At 37.2% G+C, this 20,132-nt stretch overlaps 1 protein-coding gene across 1 annotated transcript; it reads right to left on the bottom strand.

The window, feature by feature from the left end:
* Positions 1-6,387: 6,387 nt before the first annotated feature.
* Positions 6,388-19,547, bottom strand: LOC119911269 (scavenger receptor cysteine-rich type 1 protein M160-like). The gene is made up of 18 exons (XM_038730079.1): positions 19,526-19,547; positions 19,068-19,364; positions 18,841-18,930; positions 18,258-18,464; positions 18,000-18,173; positions 17,638-17,792; positions 17,035-17,194; positions 16,425-16,745; positions 14,535-14,843; positions 13,880-14,179; positions 12,847-13,143; positions 10,928-11,203; positions 10,335-10,519; positions 10,102-10,210; positions 9,738-9,887; positions 9,166-9,261; positions 8,549-8,722; positions 6,388-7,963 (listed from the first exon to the last, which is right to left on the bottom strand). The coding sequence occupies exons 1-18, from the start codon at positions 19,545-19,547 to the stop codon at positions 7,776-7,778; spliced, it is 3,510 nt and encodes a 1,169-aa protein (XP_038586007.1). The 3' UTR covers positions 6,388-7,775.
* Between the last annotated feature and the right edge of the window lie 585 nt (positions 19,548-20,132).

Genomic DNA, 20,132 nt, shown 5'->3' with positions numbered 1-20,132 from the left:
TTTTTTTATCTCACGTTAACGCAGGTTTTATTATTATTATCGTTGTTATTTTGAAAATCTGCTGCTCACCGGCTCTGAATACACATACAGTCAAACCCTGGGTCAGAGGAAGGGTGGGATGTTGATCAGCCTGCAAATCAGCCACCCAAACAAGCAGCGGAGGGAGGCTTCGGCAGACTACGCTGGACGCAGCGCGTAGGAGAAGTAGATAAACAAGCGATCAAATGCCATAGTGAAGTGGATAGCTACACACTGCATGATTGCAGATCATGCAGTGTGTAGCTGCAGATTGATGACTGCAGCGTGATTAGTATTGGGGAAGATGTCGGTCTTAGGAACGTTCTTAAAATCACAACGTAGTCGCTTGGCCCCACGGGGTCGCTCTTTACTCTGGTGATCAGACAGACAGGGAGACAAGTGCTCTGCGAGTAAATGGCAGATGCTCTATGGAGAGTAATCATGGCAACAGCTTCCGTGCGCTACACAGCTGTAGCCTATTTAAGTTCATTTAAAATTATAGGCTACATAACTTTACCTGATAGGCCTACATCTAGTTTTGCGGGGATGCTCTGCCAGGTGAATTCCCTCCTGATGATGTCCTATTTAGTAAACAGTAATAGATTCTCTACTCAGTATAACAGGGACACTTGCTACTGAACATAGACTGTTTATGCTGTTCCCTGATAAAAGAAAAATGTTTAAGCTGATACCTGTGTAGAAAAACAAACAAACAAGAAAACAGATTTATATATGTGAACCGGTTCCTCAGAAGGTGCCTGTTATGATGTTATGATCGTGGCTCTGGACTATAAAAGGTAATGCCCTGGAAGTGTTAAATAGCTTTGATTTTACATTTGATTTGATTACATTAATGTTTAAAGTTGAGATCTGCAAGAAATATTTTATTGCTACTGTGCAAAGGGAATACTGCTGTTAAAAAGCACCTTAGTTTTTTAGTGTGTTTGCACATGTTATTGCACTTTTGTGTATACAGCAGTTTAAATTAAAAGTGCACAATACACTACTTTAGAATTCATTATTCAATTTTCAAACAATGCAATTAATCGCAGAAAATCTATACAAAATACATATAAAAGTAAAAGATATATTAAAATCAGTATTGCAGTGTGCACAAGTGATGACAGTTCTTACCATATCCTCCACGCAGTTCACATGACATTGCAAAATGCAGATAGAAAGTAAAATAGCCCCCCCTCCACCTACTTACTGACCTTCTTCAGTCCCTTTACATTGAATAATCTCTTGGCAATCTGCAGCCTCCAAGAGGACAGACCCAAACTTGGCCCAGGGCCTGAACCTTCTCGGTCCCCTCATGCTTAACAGCATATTTAGGGCACGACGCTAACCAGGGTCATCTTTCAGCTGACCCCTGGGCCCGACTGTACACCCAGGCTTGTCATGCAAACACCAATACAGCCAAGGTAAATCCAACAGCAAAGCCTGTGCTGGCATTTGACTCACCAACTGTCTGAGCTGGCATTCACACACATAACAGACCCAGTGTTTAAAAAGATTTTTGCATACCTACTGTGTGTAATAAGGCATTACAATATTCACTGGACTTTCGGCCAGAGTCTTGCCTCACAAAAAGAGCTTAAATATGCTTTAAAAATACATATACGTACACACAAACACACTTTTTTGCACATGAGAGAGAGATTGTTATTTCCTGATAAATGTACCAGTACAAACTCTTAATGATATACTTAACTGATAAGCGAAGTATAATTTCCATGAAACTACATCTACCCGAGACGCTTATCATCACATGATTTCCTTTGCATGCCAAATAAAGATCATTTCATGCTGTTATTAAAGGCACAGTGGTTACTGACTTTCCCCTTTAACTTATCTATATGGCTGTCATGTTTCTGATACTTGAGTACTTTACACATTAGTAAATCATCACTCACTGTGGCGTACACATGTCCTGGAAATGGCCATTTCTGGCCGTTGATTTCCAGCCGGGGTTACAGATAACACGGAAAACTGGAAAGATTGTGGACCTAACCCTATGATATAAATGATTCACTAATGCTTTATAGATCAGGGTCCGTATTTATCAAGCTTCTCAAAGTGCCATTTTAGTCTTACGTGCTGAGAATTCATGAAATTTACTCCTACTTTTTAACTTAAGAATAAATGCAAGTTATCAAATTATCACTCTTACTCTCCCAGTTCTTTAAGACAGCTCGAGAGGTCTCTCATGTGGTTAGGAGAGGCCAGTAGGGCTTGTGATGGCGCTGTGGAGACAGAGACGTGCAGAGAGGAGAGGAAGAATTCTGACGTCGCGCAGTTAATAAGACGGGGTCGGACAGCGCAGGCATAAACTTTGTCAGCGAGTTGGTGAGGGACGTCATCTCACCACTGACTTTACGCAGTAACGCGTTTTCAGTTAAATTGAAGTTGATGATGACGCTTCGTTTATTTACCACAGGACAAACGCAGCAATGCTGATGATTTTGGCCCGTCTCAACCATCAATCAGCAGAATAATTATGGAAACAAGTTTAGCACTTACAGCTCCACACACTGTCACGCGTTTCATCGACTTCCCAACAACACCCCCCCTAATCCGACAGAAGCAAACACAGTTCATGCAAATAGCCACAATACAGGAGCAGTAGGCGCATTTGATGGCGCTCATATAAAGATAGACTGTTTTAAATCTTTCATTTATTAATGCGTAGGCCTATATGTCTTATGTTGAAAATTCTTTATTGTTAAATGTGTGTTGAATATAAACTCCTCTTAGGAATTTCACCATTCAATGTGAATTTATCTGAGAATATTCTTAAATAAGGAAATCTCTTCAGTGATTGGTCCCTGGCGACATTGTCATCCAAAACCTGTTTGCAGCACAGCAAAGTGTTGTAAATCAGCACTAAGACTGACACTTAAGATTTAGTCCTACACTTCACTCAAATTAGGACTATGATTCTTGATAACTAAGTTTTAAGCACAGCTTTGAGACAAGAATTTTTGTCAGTTCTTATGAGTAATTCTGAGAAGCTTGATAAATAGGGGCCCATTTCATCAGTTTAATAATCACAACATTTGGGTTGCCCAGTTCTCAAAATCTCTCAGGCTGATGTGCATCCTCCTCCAGCATGAAATCTGAGAACGTTAAAACTCTAATGATTCTTTATTTATGATTTAGTACCATTTATGACTTCTGACACAATTGCCTGTGAGAAACCCATGAACATTTCTTAATGTTGTAAACATTAATACCCACATTATTTCCAAAAGGAATATAATAAAGAGACCATAAGATAAAGGTGTGTCAAAGGTCTTCCATGAATAAGAATCTCATATCCTGATTGATTTTATTAGCCCTGATTGTATATTCTGATAATTAAAAATTTCTGTGCATATGAATGCCTCAAAATATTTAGATGCATAAAATAGAAAGTAGCCTCACTTCCTCTATTGCTACCTACAAGCCTTGCTGCATTATTTTAAATATTACCATATTGCCATCTAACCTACAGCAATCTATAAAACGGAACTGAAACCAAGCACAATGTTAACAGAAATGGAATTTGTGCTAGTGGTAATTTGAGCTAAATGCTAATATCAGCATACTAAATGCTAACAATGATAATGCTCACATGCTGACATTTAGCAGATAAAATGTTTACCATGTTACCAGCATGTTACCAGTTGAATAACAGATTTAAGTTGGAAAACAAAGATTGATACCTCTGGCATTTGTAAGCAATATCAGCTGATAACAATGTGGTATTTTGCACATACAAACACCATTGCAACATGCCTACAGATATAAATTGGACAGGACTGTGTGTATGGCTGATTTAATGAGACACAAATATGTATGATAAACAGTATGTACTACAGCTTCCACTTCTGTTGATTCCATAGACTGGATATTACTGGACAAAGATACCGCACACTCCAGGTTTGAAGAGAGGGCAGTGAAGCCAATTTTGGAACAATATAATACTACTATTATTATATATAATAATACTACTACAGGGCTACTTCCTGTTGGCACCATTGCCTACTGCGCACAATCTTGCAGCATAAGCGTGGTTTAATGACAAAGAGCAACGGCAGAAACACCGTAATTCTGATAGCTGCATAGCTGCACTATGCTGCGCCAACAAAAAGTCTTTTGGCTGTGATTGTCTGACTCGGATCGTGTTTAATCAGCCCACATACAAGGCTCACCTGTCAAACAACCAAGACAGTGTCACTGATGGCCAAGTAGTTCTTTTAGATTCACGGAGAATTTATAATTTAAGCTAGGGGTTTTTAAAGTCTGAGACTGCGGGCCTCTCCTCTGACAAAGCTTGGGGAATTCCTTGATGTCTTTGAGATCATGATTATATTATCTGATCCCATAGACACTCAACAATAGCCTAATATTGCTGTTCTTCTGACTACACCAAATAGTTTTAAAAAGGCCTGTCCTAAGCCATTTATTAGTGACTCTGATGGGGGAAAACAGTTCCCCAAAACTACTGTATCTCTGAACTTTCACACATGTAGGCTACTCTATGTGATCTCCTTTTGATAATTAATGCAATAAGTAATGTAATATTGTTTTATTTCCATTCAGTAAGCCTCCCCTGATCTCCGTGGAACCTTCCATGTAGGCTTTGGTCGGCTTCACTGTTCCAAACCTCGCTTACACCCTTGGTTGATTCCGGTAGCAGCCATCTTGGATTTTGAGGTCGGGGTTGGTGAGGTTCTGCCGACATTCCAAGTTGGAAATCCGAGGTGGCGTTCCTGTTGAAATTTCCTGCTTGAACTTGGAAATTCCTACTTTCCATGTCAAATGGAACACACCATTAGCATGCTAACATTTGCTATTTAGCACAGTACAGGCAGTAAGGCTGTTGGGAATGATATTTGTTTTGCATGTATTTGATCATAAACGAAAGATGTGAACAAATTACATCTACTGGCCAAAGACATTTGATTTGGATGGTTAGATCAAGAGTTAAGAGATCAGTTAGTCAGTTTCAAGTTATTGCAACTGAACCTGAGTGGAACATGTGTGTTGCGACATTTTAACTAAAAATGCGAACCTCATGATGGTGATAGAGAAAAAGTGAGTAGGATTTCATCCTCTGGAGACGATGAGAGTGCATGTGAATCCATCCAATACTTGATGAAATTTCACTCTGGACCAAAGTGATGGACTGACCAACTGGCTAACACTGTTATTCCCAGAGCTCTGCAGCTAGCGTTGCTAAAAACGGTGGTATCCTTTGGAAAATGATATGTTAAACATGATTTGAAGTTAATAGGTTAAACATCAGTGTGATATTATAATGCCAGGAGAAAGAGGGTCAGAGGATCACAGAAACAAGGATTCTGCAGAGCACTGCTTTATCCAGAGTGCTGCCTTGTTATCAACAGAAATCATTTCTATTGTAAACAAAGAGGATTTCCTGTTACAAATTCATATAAAACAACACGGCGCTTAGGCCTTTTATGGTCACCCAGGTCATGCAAGCCCCACTGGGCCCTGCTGTGACGAAGTGGCAACTGAGACAGAACAGAAAATCTGTGCTGTATCTATTTCAGCTTCAGCCACACAGCAGACCTAATCCTACATCATGATCCCTCAGCAAGGCCTCTGACAACGAGACTGGGTGTGATGTTTACATATCATACGAGGGGCTGCTGCATACAAATTAATCCCTTTGGGTGTATCGTTCGTTCTGTGATCTTAGTGGCCCTTGCCTAACTCCTGACAAAACATGTGAGGCCCTAGCAAGTCTGTCAATCTCTTAAAAGCAGCACCAGTATGTCTGTCAGTCCCTTTTGGATTGGCCTTACCCATGTTAACATTTGTTGTGAGCAGCTGCGCTCTCTCTCTCCCTCTCTCTCTCCCTCTCTCTCTCTCTCTCTCTCGATGTCTTGACCTTGGGTTTAAGTGGTCTATGAGTATGTTTAAGTGATTATAAAAAATCTAAAACAGCATGGAGATAAAACTAAATTCAAAATGTTTACTACTTGATGAGATCAGCAGTACATTTCAGGCAATCTTGAGTACAAACGATGTGCTGTGAAGAAAATGGCTTGTTGTGCTGTGTATCAAACTATATATGACTTATATAACATACAGTTTGATACTCAACATCTGAGCCATTTCTAAAACCCAGGAGTCTCAGAGGCATCATTAGCTGTAAGTAGAGGATAAAATCTAAAAGTGGTCATACAAAGTCCCAGTAAATCATTAACTTAAGGCTCACACACTATAGGTGTACATATCCATTTTGAAGCAGTGCTATTCATTGTTCCAATGTCACAAGTTACAGTAATTGCTGCACAGATGATGGTATGATGCACTGACTGAATTTAAATATGAAAGAGATCATAAAAGAGACAGTTAACTATTACTATTATTTACTGTTTTTTAATCAGTTTAGTAAATACAAGTTTAGTAAGTACTTTACAACACCTACAGTGTTGTTGAAGACAAACGATAAAGATGACATTCATGGCTAACTGAACATTATATTCATGATAAATAGGAATATTTTGACATTTTGGGAATTACATGTATTTGCTTTCTTGCAGAGAGTTAAATGAGAAGATTGATACCTTACAAACACTGAAGACAACACATTGTCGAGGAATAGTCTCGCACATAACCCGCTGTAAAACTTCTTGATTTGACTGTGGTTTTGTCCAAATTTAACAAACTAGATAAAATGTATTAATCAGTGAGCTTCAGACATGCTTCTGGGTGTCTTTTCTTACCTTTGGAAAGAGCCGGGCTAGCTGTGTCCCTCTGTTTGCAGTCTTTGTGCTATGTAAAAATAACTTTTGGCTGTAATTTCATATTTACTGTTCAGATATGAGAGTGGTATAAATCTTCTCATCTAAGTCTTGGCATCTATTCCTTAAAAACATGGTTAAACATTCTTACAAAGCTCATAAACACATAAAATATGCAATGTAACAATGTCATAACATGACCTGAGTTTGCTGTATCAGCCGTGTTACACAAGGAGTTTGACTGATGTAACATTTATTTATTTTATTTATTTAACATATATCTTTGCATTATAGAGCTTATTTTATGACTATAGAAAGGTGTATTGATGGATTGCATTTAATAGATAAATTGACAAACTCAAGCAAAATAATATTGCGGAAACCATGGAAGCTCAACTACTATATCCATCAATTTTTTTTTTTTAAAGTAGGCATACATTTAATCAGAAAATAACATGTGATTGGGCACATTTCATAAAAGCCAATAAATCAACAACAGGCACTAATAATTAGAATGAATGATATAAACATAAAAATCCTTTCCACGACACTATCTTTGCATTGTGAAATCTTTATCACAAGAGAAAAAATATTTTACCACAAATTTCCCTCAACAACACATTTTACATTAATAATACACACTTATGTAAAAGAAGAAATAAAGATAACTAAATCTCACAGGGTGGTACACAAATTAGTATTACATACTCAGATTATGTTTTCTGACAAATGTAATTTTTCCTATTTACAAACTGCACAATCTTTAAGTTTCAAACCATACATTCACTTGAATTGCTTTTATATAGGGACGCAATCTGATTTTTATGCTCTCAATTTTGATTTAGTTTATTTTAACAACTTCAGCAAATGTCTACTGCATAAAAGATTCTTTACTCTTATATTGTTTGTCCATATGAGTAAAAGGGGGTTTGATTTGGGGTGATCGACTTTGCCAGATTTGATTTGATTATAGCAGATTTTAAACCCAGTTTTGGCTCACCCATCATGGCCCGGCACCAGGTAGTCCTCATCCTCCTGCACCAAAGCTGGAGATGCCGCTGCAATACTTTCAGGTGTGGTTTGGGGGCTGTCGTGGACTTCAACTTTAGTCTGAGAGATTTCAGGGCTGGTTTCAATGTCGTCGTAATTCTCCTGTGGGTCTTCCACCTCATAGGTCACCTCATCTGTTAAAGACAAAAACAGCATATTAAAATTAGCTGAGTGCTGACAATGCGAGGATTTGTCAAGATTTGGTATTTAAAGGTTCAGTGTGTAAGTTTTAGTGGCATCTAATGGTGAGGGTGGCAATTGTTATTCCAACACCACATGAATGCACCGTTCACCCTCTCCCTTTTAAAGTGCACAGGAGAAGCAAAGCAAAGGAGAAGTTACGGTGTGTTCTTGTGCTAAAACATACCTGTGGGCCTATATTTGTCCAAATTTGTCTTTTCTCACTTCTAATAAACCAGTTGACTACTACTACTTGTTGTTTTTCTTTTTCTTACATATTAAACGTATTGACAAAATGTTTTGTCTACTGTAAAAACATGGCAGCACAACATTGCGATGTCCATGTAAGAGGAGCCGCAGTGTATGTAGATAGAAATGGCTCATTCTAAGGTAATAAAAAACACAACAGTGCATAATGTAAGGTCTTTATACACCACTGAAAACATAGTTATGCATATTATATTGCATTTCTGTCAATAGATCCTCATATATATTACACACTGAACCTTTAAGTGTGACAAAGATGATTCAAAGCTTTCCTCTGCTTTGATCGAGGGCGCCCTCATGGATATAATTGTCACCTGTGGGACCAGCAGTGGCGGCCTTAGAGGTCAGGGGCTGAGCCTCAGCAGCTTCATCAATATCATCGTATGAAAATGAGGCATTGCTCCTGGTGTCACTCTCTGTGATGACTTCAGCCTCTGATCTGAACCCTGTGTGAACAACAGAAACAAAACATTTTCGCAAATACTTCCACATTGCCCTAAATTTCAAATTACACAGCCCTGTGTTTCCATTATGAAAAAATTTATTTTGCTACATGGATGTGTATGTGACAATAAAGTATCTTCTTCTTCTTCTTAAACCATTAAAATAAACTCCGCCATGAAAGCTATTTTCACCATATTCTGAATCTGTGCTTATTTTTACTTTGAAATCAAGTTTAAATATGCATGTACTATATAGTAGTAATACAAAAATAGAAAGTATATAATAGAAAAAAATACTATGATATAAACTATATATGTAATAATAACATAAAAGCACAATAATATAAATATAGTAATAAGGGGATTGGGTTCACTATTCTATATTTATTATTTAAGAACATTACTATATACATAATGTAAATGAATGAATATGTTTTGAGACTTACTGCCACGATGAGATTCTTCCATTTCATTTTCTTTGCTTTTGACATCCTCATAGTCGCCACTTTCAAACTCTACTTCTTGTCTTGGGAACATTCTCGCTACATTAAAGAAGCATTAGACATTTACTGGTATATAATAAACAACTGTTTCATTTTAATGAAACACTAAATGACAGCACAAAAGCCAGAAAAACAGTTGGGACACACAACATGCACATTTTACAACTCTGAAGAAGGTTTGGACTTTTTAATGAATGTAAGATGTTTGTTTTATTTAGCATTGGTGAGCAGAACTGATGTACTGGTTTCTAAGAGCTGAAATATAAATGCTGGGGAAAAAAGCAGCAGTTTAATTTAATTAACATGCAGAAAGACTGGCCTCTTGTGGTAAAAAGGCTATAGTACACCTTGTCAATACACTGGATTGATTAGAATTATTGGGTAGATTGATTTTGTTTGTTGGAATGGTAAACCTTTTACAAATTAATTCATTAAAAGTGTAACAAAGTATCGAACAGTAATTTTAACCGAAGTTGTAATAACAGAAGATAAGCGTAATAGAATAATATACTCACATGAGACATTCTTGGCTTTCTTGACAATGAAGATTCTTATAAACACAACAATCACTATCACCAGAACCAAAAGTAATCCTACTCCCAGGAGAATAGGCACTATGGAGATTGGCCTGGGTGGCCCTGTGGGCGGTAGTTTTATCACATACCCTGAAAGCAAACACAGCCACGTTGCCTTTTCTGCATTCTGAGTAGGACTGCTTCGTCCATCTAGTTATGCTGTGCCATGTTAATCAAATAAGAAATTAGTTTTACAATATGTTAATTAGTTACAGAATACAATATTCTGCTTTACACAAAAACAACTAAATGAAAGTTTTAGGAACCAGCCTGACTTATTGGGAAAGAATTTATGTTTGATTACCATCACAGTAGATCTCAGCTGGTGTAACGTTTGAACAACGCTCGTGGATGACACAGTGTTTGATGTCCATGTGATCAGTTGTGCAATGCAGGTGTGTTTCCAAGATGTCCTTGAAATTGAAATTTAAACTTTAGTCTTCAGAATAATACAATTTCATAGCCATTCAAAAGAATAAAGAGATGCCTGACAGCTAAATGAGGGCTTAATTAATTAATTAATTAGTGGGACCTTACCGTTTTCTTGTTGTTGTTGTTCTGTATTTTAAGAGCGAGACCACCACAGTTAAGGTTTTTACACAGCATTTCCTTAAATTTAGAGGTAAATGATGGATTCAGGGGACACACTTTTTCCCACTTATTTCGATAATTGACTTCAATCTGACCTCCACATTTTTCTGTAGTATTGAACTTGACATTCTCTGCAAAATAAATATAGAAAAAGTATTCAATGTCATGTCTTCAACTTTAGGAAATGGTGTTTAATTGTGTTGAGTTTAACAATTTAAGAAATAGCCTTATCTGCTTTCTTGCAAGGAGTGAAAGAGAATGTACAGATCTGTCTGTTAAATATGAAGCTGGAGCTAAAAGACAGTGAGCTAAATGTAGCAACTATTTCTGTTATACAAATTATTGGAATGGATTCACCATTTCACTGTTGGCTGTTAAGATCCTGAAAAATACATTTTTAAGGGAGTTCCTGAAAATGCACGTAAACATGCATAATATTGACCCTAAAAGAAGCAGTGAACAGCTGTGCTACCTCAACATTTTACATGAATATTCTGCATCTTTGATGGTACAGAAAGCACAAATATACACATACTTACCAGTGCAGTAAACAGATACCAATTCTCTGTTACACTTTCCCTTGAAATGAAGGCACTGGCTAAGTTTGTAATGGTGCTTCTCACATTTGACATGATGGTAGTCCACAGCTGGATTAGGGTTTCTAACACTGGGGATTTTAACAACAGCGTTGCTACAGTCCTGAGCTTGGCAAACCAAGTGGTATTGGAAGTCTTCCCAGTCACTGTCGCACACTTCAACTCCATTTATCTTCACGTCACCATGGCACTTGTCTGAAAGGTTGACCCTATGCTCACCTTGGAAGGAAATTAACAAGACAAAATAAAACCAGGAACAAAAGCAGTAAAAAAGAAATTAATCAGATTTTTTTCCAATGGCAAAATACCAGCAGAGTTCCTTTAACAGTTGTAAAACTTGTTATAGCACTCTATAAGTAAACACACAATCAACAGTTAACAAATGCCACTGACAACACTCATTAACAGTGAAAAGTGAGTGCTACAGGATGTGGCTCTCGGGAGTTACAAAGTGTGGAATATAGAATTTCACATACTGCCAGGGTTTATATTAATCCACACATCAGTTAATTTAACAATGACCCTTATATCCCTTTATGCAAAGATGCAAAAAACCTGAATGAACAACACATTCATCATTTGCTTTGAAAGAAGTATACAGTGTGTACTTGTGCCAGCTATGAAAATTCAACTCTTCAACTTCTCCAGCATCTGCCAGATTCATGGTGTGTGGAGGTTAAAATAACTAACACTTATTCTGCTGAGATACCTCTACCACAGTAACTAGTACTTTATTATTAGACATGACAGCTAGCTGCTAAAACTTTGGACAGAGCCAGGCTAGTTGTTTTCTCCTGCTTCCGGCGTCCGTGCTTCACTATGAGGTGGCTTCAGATACAACTGTAAAGATAGTGTGATCATTTGACAGCAATTCTGCATAAACAAAATTTACCTTCACATTCAATAAATAGCCGCTGCTGCTGCTGCAATGTAATTGTCTTGTTTTGACTTTAAGTTGCCACATTCCAGATCCTGGCAAAACTTATTCCCCCCTAGTGTCTGTCCACTTGTCAGGGGGAAAAGCTGTCATGTTTACTCTTTCTGAGAAAACCAACACATTTCCACTACAGGACTTGTCGCCTTCCACCGCCATCTGACTCCAGCCTGAGATAAGCAACAGGGATAGATGAGATAAGATTCGGGAAACATAAAACTCACAAAACGTGATGTAATTAGCAGGAACTCAAGATGCAGATAACATGCTGAGGACACAAACTTGTGAGAATTAGCTTACACTGTGATCCTCCACCAATTTAACAGTTGCATATTGCACAGTATTGCACATGTTAGTTATGTCTAAATATTAGCTTATATTTTAATTGTGTAACCTTGACGAAAGTTTTGTATTGCTGCTGAAGAAATGGTTCAACATTTTGGGAAATATGCTTATTTGTTCTTTTGCTGTTAGATAAGATAAGAAATTTGATAGCCCACCACTCACATCTTTACGTTAAATATGAAGCTACAACCAGCAGCCAGTTAGCTTAGCTTAGCACAAAGATTGTGACTTGAAGGCTTCAATGCTGGCCAAGAAATATTAATTGTTAGACTGAGCCAAACTAGCTGTTTGCCGCAACTTCCAGTCTTTATGCAAAATTATGCTAATAATCTCCTGGCATTAGCCTCATAGTTGTCTGAAAGACACGAAAGAGGTATCAATCTAAATCTAAGAAGTCTCGGCAATAAAGCGAATAGTTTATTTCACTAAATAAGGAACTCTTCCATTATAGAAGGTCGCAAATATGCTTGAATGCTCAAAGAAAAACTTCAGCAATCTCAAATTAGGTAGTGTGGTGACAGAGTATAGGGTTAATGAAAACATTTTGAAAGTGACTAATATGAAACAAAATCTTTACACATACCGGCGCATTTGAGGAAACCATGAGTGCAGGTGCTCGTGGTAGAAGTGATATTACAAGCTTGTAATGACTCCTTGCCGTTTGCAGAACAATTCATTTCTGAAATGACTTGACCGCTTACTGATGGTCCAAAGTCAATCGTCTTGAGAGCATGACCACATTTCAGGTCCCCACAGATGGCGTTTCGAGTTTCCGTGTCGTTAAGAGCAGCCTTACACACAGGGAGCCACTGGTCGTCATAGTGCAGCACGACATTTCCATAACATTTGTTACTGGAAGACATTTCGGCCTTGACACTACCTGCAATAAAACAATGAAAGGTACAGAGTTGTCATTCTTCTGTTTTTTCATGATATTTGTTATTTTAATAACACAAACAAGAAAAAAATAATCTGGTTCTGGATTAAAATACACAATTATAGTCAGTAATGTCAGCTTTGTGCAAAGATAAACTTAAGTTTAAGAAAATCAGTCTCATAGAGAGACATGACCAAAGTTTACAAAGTGTATCTGCTCTGCTTGACATAAATTTGGTTTTAATTGTATTCAAGAGTTGTCTTAACCTATTGATACACTTTTAGAGCAATGTTGCGTCAATGGTAATGAGTAAAGATTACCACCGTAACCCTCCTCCCCCCACTGACCCGCCACCCCGCCCCGCTGTTCAAAACATAGTCGGACTTGCCACGTGCAAGATTTCCCAGCAACATTGCTCAAAAAGCTGTCCCGTGTATCATCAGCTTTAGTTTGTTTCAGATGGGACACACCTATAACGAAGTTGGAAGAATTATTTTTAGGAGTGAAAAGATACGCTCAAGGGACTTTTGTTAAGGTGTAAAATTATTTGGCCTATCCTGCATTATCTTGACGTATAGCCAGAAAGTTGTTATTTAAGAAATTTCCAAGATTTATCTGGAATCTCTGAGATGTTCAGCAAACTATCTAGCAAACAGATTACTATCTCATTGTGATCATATTTTTAGATTTTTACAAATATGTTTTTGAACGTATAAATATTTTTCAAACAATCCATTACCTGAGCAAGCAACATAGGCTGCGTTGTTCTTACAGGCTTCATCATTTTCAGCCCTTCTGACCAAGTTGCACTGGTTCACTTTGGTGGTGTGCTGTGTAGTGTGCAAGCTCTGGATGATCACGTTACTTATTTCATGCTTTTTTTGTAGACGTAGGATTTTATCCCCGCAGCCGAGGTTTTTACACAGCATCAAAGACATTTGTTCTGTCCAGGTGTCTGCACACACACCTCCACATGTCTCATTCACACAAACGTTGACGCGCCCATGACACTGATTGGTCAGGTTTATTTTGATTTTTCCTGTTGTGCCAACAAAAAAGCAAATAGCAAAACAGGTGAAGAAGATCTTTGCAGACTTGCATCAGCAGATCATTTCACAACTACAGCATGTCTCAAACCAGTCTAAGACAGGACAGGTTTCTATAAAAATGGACCAGTGGAGTAGAAGTCTGATTGTAGTATCCATGTCAGGCCAGTAATAGTGTAGCTATGACCATTAAAAGTCAGAAATTTTAAAGCACCCCTATCAGGCCAATTTCAGTAGCATAGTGTAAAATGCATCAACTGGACCACAGGACAACCAGTGACAAAAATAAATGACATGACAAATAAATAATGCATTTCAGTTTTCAGTTTCAACACTGCCTTACATTACCTGAGCATGTCACACTGGCAATAGTGTCACTGTGGTTAGATGGCAATGTTCTGTTTTCACATTCAAACAGAGATTTGGTGTTGGGTAAGCAGCTGTAAGATTCTTTCCAAACTCCTTCTTTGAACATTTTACTATCGATGAAGTTATACTGGGTGGCTTTCCCACAGTGCATCTGCTGACATACTGCGTTTGCAGAGTATTGGTTCCATGTCTCGTTAGACCCGGAGAGCCAGTGGGTTTTGGTGCCATGTTCTATCCCCACGGTGCCAGAACAGGCCTTTTTTCCCTTCAGAAATACCACCTTGTGATCTAACAGAGATAAAGGAGGAAAGAGAGAAAGTGTTAGAATTGTGATAGACTGGCAACTTGTCCTGTCTCCCTTTTCCCTCACAATGTACGCTGGGATAGTCTCAAGCCCCCACACAAACTTGAATAGGGTTAGCAATTACATAAATTTTCTTTAGATTCAGAAAATTGTAGAGATGTAGTTTCAACATTAAACTGTAACTCTGGACCTAGGTTGTTAAAAGAAAAGAAGAAGAATGTTGTTTTCAGTCCAGAAAACCTAAACAAACATATGTACATATTTTGGATTTGTTTGTTTTGTTTTTGTTATGTTTTTCCCTGAGCGGTTAAATGCTCAGCTCAGGCATTTGGAGTACATTTTGAGCTGTGATATTTTGATTGAAATTTTTTTTCAAAACCAAAACCTTTTTCAGCGTGCTCCATTTTGTTGGAATTTTTAAATATGGGCATATTTTATTGATACAATTTGGTAACATAAAATTCACAGAACAGAAGCATGTAACTGTGTGTAATAAAAAAGAAATATGACAACTTGTCCATTGAAAAGTGAATTAGTAGTAGAAAGGTAGTATTGCTAATAAAAGTATTATATCAATAGTAATATTATATCACTATATTTTATATAAACAATGACTATAGGAATATTGTGCTTTTTTCGATTGATCCACATCCATCAACCTATGGACGCTTATTTTCATTTCCCCAGCATCTCCAGGCAGAGGAAATTCCTGCACTTCTTATTCAGTGGATTTACGTTTCAGTAAAATTCCAAATGAAGCATTGCTGCAAAAAACTTTCTTGGGTTTTTATTTTGTAGGCACAGTCACATAAGAGGACGTGATTATGTGAGTAGCTGTTGCTGTCATGACTGAGATCCGTTTTAGCACCAGCCACTATCAAAGTTTTTATTAATGTATTTGATCCCAATTGGGAAATTGAAACCAATGTGAGATGCACATTTTGAACAAGAAAAACCACAGAACTGCAGCAACATTAGACTTCAGGATCAAAGAACGTCACGCTCTGCTGCCAGTCTGCAGACTGCATCACACTTTTTTTTATTATCAGTTGATGTATTTTACGAATGTTTAATTTTAAGGGGCTGGTGGGGTTGCAGCACCATGTCTGGACACATTAAGTGAAATAAGTAGGCCTGCTTAAAGTGGGTGGATTATTCAATTCTTCAAGTCAGTAGAAGCCCTTTGGAAGGCGGGGCCAGTTTAAAATAAAACAGGTTAAACATAGCTAAGGCCAGCTCTTGTCACTTGTTCTGGCAAACCCACACAGAATTATCCATATCAAAATTATTACCTACTACCAAATGGACACCAATGTTGCTTTGTGCCAGATGTGTAATTAAACGACTAACGTTTGCTAAAATGTTAACCAACACACAATTTTTTGAGGTGATATCAATTGCGTTTACAGCTGCTGTCCCCAGTTGGTGAAATTAATGAATTAATACATTTCATTGAACACCTCTACTGTCACTGTATAGAACTGGAGAATGCCACATGTGCCACAATGTCACATACCACAAGAGAAGGTCAAAGGGCAAAACAGAATAACTGAAAAAACACTCACCCTCACAGATTATCCCCACTGGCTCGTCCTCTGCACGTTGGGTTTCTTGGTTTTGTTGTTTGTTTTCAAAACACTCATTTATGTTTGCGGCGTTTCCACTGCAGTCTACTTTGTGAGCCAGGAAATCACCTGAACCCTTACTGAATTTTTCAGAACTGTTGGATTTTCCTTTATTTCCACATTTCAGTTGTCTACAGACAGCATCTGAGTTGGTTTCTTTCCAATTGTTTTTTCTGACTCTTTTCCATTGGCCCTCATGCTTGATCTCTACTCTCCCAGCGCATTTTCCAGGACCGTCCGCTAATCTCACGTCAATACTAGCTGCACCATGACAGGAAGAGAATTGTCAAACACAGGGAAATACTAAATAAAAAGCTCTTACAGCATACATTTGGGCAGAAACAAATGTAATTGTACATAAACTTTGTATTACAGCATGCCATTACATAGCTGTCACATTTTTGCTTCCACCATGTCAAAGTAAAGTTGTACTTATTGACATTCATCAGTGAACTTAGAAATCCCCAGTTAGTCAGGCCAGGTATTATTTTTTAATCTCAAAAGCCACAAATGTTAATATAAAAACTAGGATCACCGCCACACACATCACCTGCACAGACTACGTAGGCCATGGAATCACATGTGAAAGGTGTTTTGTCACGCTTGGCCCTACAGTGCCATAGTGAAGACTCTTCGCCTGAGCATTTCACATAGTCCATTATGCCTCTTCTTGTTGTTGTTGTTTTTTTCGTCTTATCAAAAGGAACCACCTAGAGGAGATCATTTTTGATATCATTCATTTTTGTCAAATAGAAAACTTTGCTTGACTCAAAAAGAGCAGTAAGTTAGAGAGAAACTAAGATAATAATAAACCAAACTACAATAACAAACAAAACTAACAATAACAATAAAAAATAATAATAATGATAAAACTCAAAACATAGATATAATACTGTACTTGAAAGGAATAGTTTGACATTTTGGACAATATGCTCGTCGCTTAGCAAGAAAGTGAAAAGCTAAATGAATAATGATCTAAAACAAAATACACCCCTGTGTTTAGTTCACTGTCCTTTTTTATGTTAGTAAATTGTATGTAGATATTTTGATGACAACATTTAGCATCGTCCTGCAATTGTCACAACATTACAAAGGCCTGCATTAAATACAAATATTTTGTTTGTGCCACTGAAACTGGACACTAAGAACTCACCTTCCCGCAGTTTAGCTCCTTGCAAACTACTTCAGCATTCTTCTCGGTCCAGCTGTTGCCACACACAGGCAGCGATAAATTATTCACTTGAATATGTACTGCACCATAGCAGGTGCTGGGATTGTTGTTTTCCCTTAGAACTACTTTAATATTGTCTGTGGAAAATAAAAATATAGTAATATAGAGGGTGAATAAAAATGCTTGTTTTTTAGATGTATATTTGTTTCAGTTGAAATAATAATAGAAAAGACAAAACAAGATCAGGATGAAAATGTTGTTTTGATCTGGAAATACAATAACAATGTGGTTGCTTGCGAGAAAGTGTGCGAGAAATGTGGTTGAACATTAAAAGGTTGAATTACCTGTGCATGTCACTTTATCGCCTGTCTGCTTATAAACAGTACCACAGTTCATTTGTTGGCACACATTAAGGCTGGATTTGCTGTTGTTATAAGTCCATTTGCCATTTTCCATCGTTTGCAAATTCCCAGAACATACATTTGATGGATCTCCTTCGAGTTGCAGTCTTTTATGACCTGTTTAAATAAACTATTTTCTTAATTCACTGATATGTTGCAACAAATGACTAAACTTAGTTACTATGTGTGAGTGTGTGTTACCTTTGCATATGACAGAAACAGGATTTTTGCATACTTGTGGTCCCTGCTTTGCACACTGCCACAGATTTTGTACATCATTAATGCCTGCACAGTTGAGGGTCATCTCTGAGTTTTGTAAGTGTTTCCAACCCATCCATTCCTCCTTAACGATCTCCTTGGACGCACTGCAATTGAGGCTTTCGCACAAAAAATTGGCTTCTCTTTCACCTTAATGTGAAATGAATCACAATATTTACATATCATTATCATAGTACTAAACAATTTCACAGTACTGTGATACTCAAATAAGTGGTAAGATTAGAAAGGAGAAGAAAAATATAATCAAACTCAAAACAGCGAAGTTGCGTTACGGTACGTATGGAAGCTAATGGAACGAGGATAATGAGAGTGTGTACAAAACAAGATCCAAAATGTCATTATGAAGACATATTGGCCTTTTTCTAAAAAATATTTCTGTCCCATTGAGGAAATGCTGTATTGCCACTCTGTGTTAATCAATATTAGTTACTTCATGTACTTCACATTGCACTTCACATTAATCACTCAGTGAATCCTGTTCTGTATGCATGTTGCCTAATCTTACCCAAGTCACAAAAGTAACTTTTTTTCCCATTTATGGAAAACTGGACAGCTCCTGCACAGTCATATCCATCCAGGCTTATGCTAATGTTATCTAGAAGAGCAAAAACAAGTAACCGTCAATTACAAATAAAACAAACTGCCAAAAATCATCATGATCATTATTCAAAGGTGTACTTCTCAACAACATGTATCTCAACAAATGTAAAAAAACCAAAAGTTTAAGCTTACTTCTACATGTTATCTTTTTCACTGTCCATTTTTTGTAAAAGCTGATGTTCCAGCCAGGAAAATCACAGTCCCACAGATTTTTATGGTTTTCATTGCACTTTAATTCATTGAGCCAGACTGTGCTGTTACCAAAGGGCCACTTCACATCCACTGTTAAGTCCTCCATAGGTTCCCCACAGTTTATGCTTTTGCACACCACTTCTTCAGTAGCCCTGTTCCAGCCTTTATCTCCAACGTAGCCCCATTTCTTCTCATGATAGATTTCAACATGGCCTTCACACGGTCTGCTCCCATCCCCTTAGAATCAGTCTGTTTTCATCTGGTTACATGGCAGGAGATATATAGAATTATGTACGGATAAACATATTAGTTTATAAGTTTCCATTTTGTAGCCTTTATTCATTTATTTGTTGTAAATTTTGAGGTTGCTATCAAATTGTTTTATACCTGATCCATACCTGTTTCTGAACCATCAACCATGGCTATGTAACATTTCTTTTTAAATGAGTCAAATTCTACAACTTTGCATAAGTTTGTGCAAAACTCTGACTCTTTTAATCTTTTAAATGCCCTTTCATGTGTTGCTATTTAATGATAATGTCAGTCCAAAATATTTCATCCAAAGTAAATAAATTGTGTAACAGAGAAATAAGGTTTAAGGTTCAAGCTACATTTAATTGTCATATTACAACAGGGTTGTAAAACGAAATGCTTGCACCCCAAACTATATATTAAGATGTATTACAATCCTCTCTTTATTTTACAAATCTGTAATTTCAGAATAATTTCCTCTACTGTTTCCTGATTTGGACTATGTCATTTGGTACTAATTATCAGAAAAACAGTAGTTTCCTTGACAGAAAAGCTCCATTTAAATCCAAGTATTGTAAATATGAATTCAGCTTTGGAAACTTTATAAACTTTAATTATTATTTGCTTAATTGGCAATAATAATGTTGTTCAAGTTGAAAATATTATTCAAATTAAGATTTAGGTATTAGGTTTTTGTTCTGTTTCTTTCTCTCATATCTTCTTCCTATTTGATTTTATTAAATGTAATTTAGC

The sequence above is a fragment of the Micropterus salmoides genome, unplaced genomic scaffold (genome assembly GCF_014851395.1).
Source record: "Micropterus salmoides isolate LMB-PRFRI ecotype aquatic unplaced genomic scaffold, ASM1485139v1 Ms_hic_scaffold_1998, whole genome shotgun sequence".
In the NCBI taxonomy this organism is placed as follows: domain Eukaryota; kingdom Metazoa; phylum Chordata; class Actinopteri; order Centrarchiformes; family Centrarchidae; genus Micropterus; species Micropterus salmoides.
The sequence above is the reverse complement of the archived record's forward strand: the minus strand, read 5'-3'. Positions and strand labels throughout refer to the sequence as shown.

Bases quoted from the DNA above. Each gene is read 5' to 3' on its own strand.
- LOC119911269 (XM_038730079.1), bottom strand. From the start codon at position 19,547: ATGGTTGATGGTTCAGAAACAG. The intron at 18,931-19,067 runs GTAAGCTTAAAC...TTGCTCTTCTAG, and splicing joins GAAAAAGATAACATGTAGAA to ATAACATTAGCATAAGCCTG. The intron at 7,964-8,548 runs GAAAGCTTTGAA...TGTCTTTAACAG, and splicing joins CGCCCTCGATCAAAGCAGAG to ATGAGGTGACCTATGAGGTG.